The 1,479-nt window shown below is 38.3% G+C and overlaps 1 protein-coding gene across 1 annotated transcript; it reads left to right on the top strand.

Annotated features, from left to right (window-relative positions):
• Nucleotides 1-355: 355 nt before the first annotated feature.
• On the top strand, nucleotides 356-1,288 carry LOC103747104 (olfactory receptor 14C36-like). Its single transcript, XM_008849417.2, has one exon. The coding sequence runs from the start codon at nucleotides 365-367 to the stop codon at nucleotides 1,286-1,288; it is 924 nt and encodes a 307-aa protein (XP_008847639.1). The 5' UTR covers nucleotides 356-364.
• The last annotated feature ends 191 nt before the right edge of the window (nucleotides 1,289-1,479 follow it).

The following is a 1,479-nucleotide window of genomic DNA, read 5'->3' as shown; positions in this document are numbered from 1 at the left end:
AATTCCCTAGTCATTCTTGATGGATGCTTAAAATTCATTTGTTAGAAGAATGTGCCATATATTAATCAATTTAATCTTCATTAACATACTAAATTTCATGAGGTCATTAATGAACTAAATTTCATGCATAATGTTATACCACATAATTAGATGGACTGCACCATCTTTCTTAGTAACCATATATACTAACCACTACCACGGTAAAAATATATCCAGAACAAAGAAATCAGTGCTTCAGTTTTCATGCTTAAAGCTCATTTACAGAAAACAGGTTAATGAAATCAAGGAAACGTTGCTCATTTTTTAATTATTTTATGGTTGTTCTCTTTCATTACTGTATCAGATGAACCTGCAGCTTCAGACTATGGTCAATTCCACCATAATTACTGAGTTTCGCCTGGAGGTTTTTGCTGAAACATGGGAACTCAGGCTCCTGCTCAGCATGCTGTTTCTTTTGATATACCTCGGCAGCCTGCTAGGTAACCTTGCCATCATTATGGTTACCACCATTGACCGGAACCTCCACACACCCATGTACTTCTTCCTCAGGAATTTGTCTATTTTAGACATGTGCTACGTTTCTGTCACAGTCCCCAATGCCTGTGTCAACTCTCTCACGGACAACAGGGGCATTTCTGTGACAGGGTGTGCTGCACAGATCTTTTTAGTCATTATTTGTGCAAGTTTAGAGGTTCTGTTTCTCACTGTGATGGCACAGGACCGCTATGTGGCCATCTGCCAGCCCCTCCTCTACCCTGTGATCATGAGACACCAAGTCTGTGTTCAGATAACTGTGGCTTCCCTACTCGTTGGTCTTGTCATAGCATGTTTGTACACTGTGAAAACATTCCAGCTGTCCTTTTGTAGCTCTAACGTGGTCCCTCAGTTCTTCTGTGATGTCCCCTCTCTGATGAGGATCTCTTGCTCAGACACCTTTAACAACAAACTTTTAATTCTTCTAACCGCCATCATCATTAGTGGTAGCTCCTTTGTCTTCATTGTTGTATCATATGTTCACATATTTTCAACTGTATTGAAGTTTCCTCTCAAGGAAGAGAGAAGAAAGGCCTTTTCCACCTGTGTCCCTCACATTATTGTAGTGTCTCTTTTCCTTAGCTCTGCTGCCTATGTGTATCTAAGACCTCCAGTCATCTCAGAAGTGGTTCAGGACATGATTCTGTCTGTACTTTATACCATTGTTCCTCCTTTCTTAAATCCTGTCATCTACAGTCTAAGAAACAAACAGATAAAGGAAGCTGTGAGGAAAATAATGTTGAGAATTTTTTAGCCTCCCAAATTAGAAAGATCATTTTAGATTAATCCTAGTATGTCACGGAGATTCAAACTGTTAAAATAGATTCTTCTGAGATGTGTTTTTTTATATCGATCAACTGCTATATTGATGGTAGCACCTCAGAAATAAATCTTAAAAAATTGTCTAATTCCTTTATTATTTAGAAACTAGTTATTTTATCTGTT

The sequence above is a fragment of the Nannospalax galili genome, unplaced genomic scaffold (genome assembly GCF_000622305.1).
Source record: "Nannospalax galili isolate Female #2095 unplaced genomic scaffold, S.galili_v1.0 scaffold1725, whole genome shotgun sequence".
NCBI classification, from domain to species: Eukaryota; Metazoa; Chordata; class Mammalia; order Rodentia; family Spalacidae; genus Nannospalax; species Nannospalax galili.
The sequence above is the reverse complement of the archived record's forward strand: the minus strand, read 5'-3'. Positions and strand labels throughout refer to the sequence as shown.

Bases quoted from the DNA above. Each gene is read 5' to 3' on its own strand.
- LOC103747104 (XM_008849417.2), top strand. From the start codon at position 365: ATGGTCAATTCCACCATAATTACTGAGTTTCGCCTGGAGGTTTTTGCT.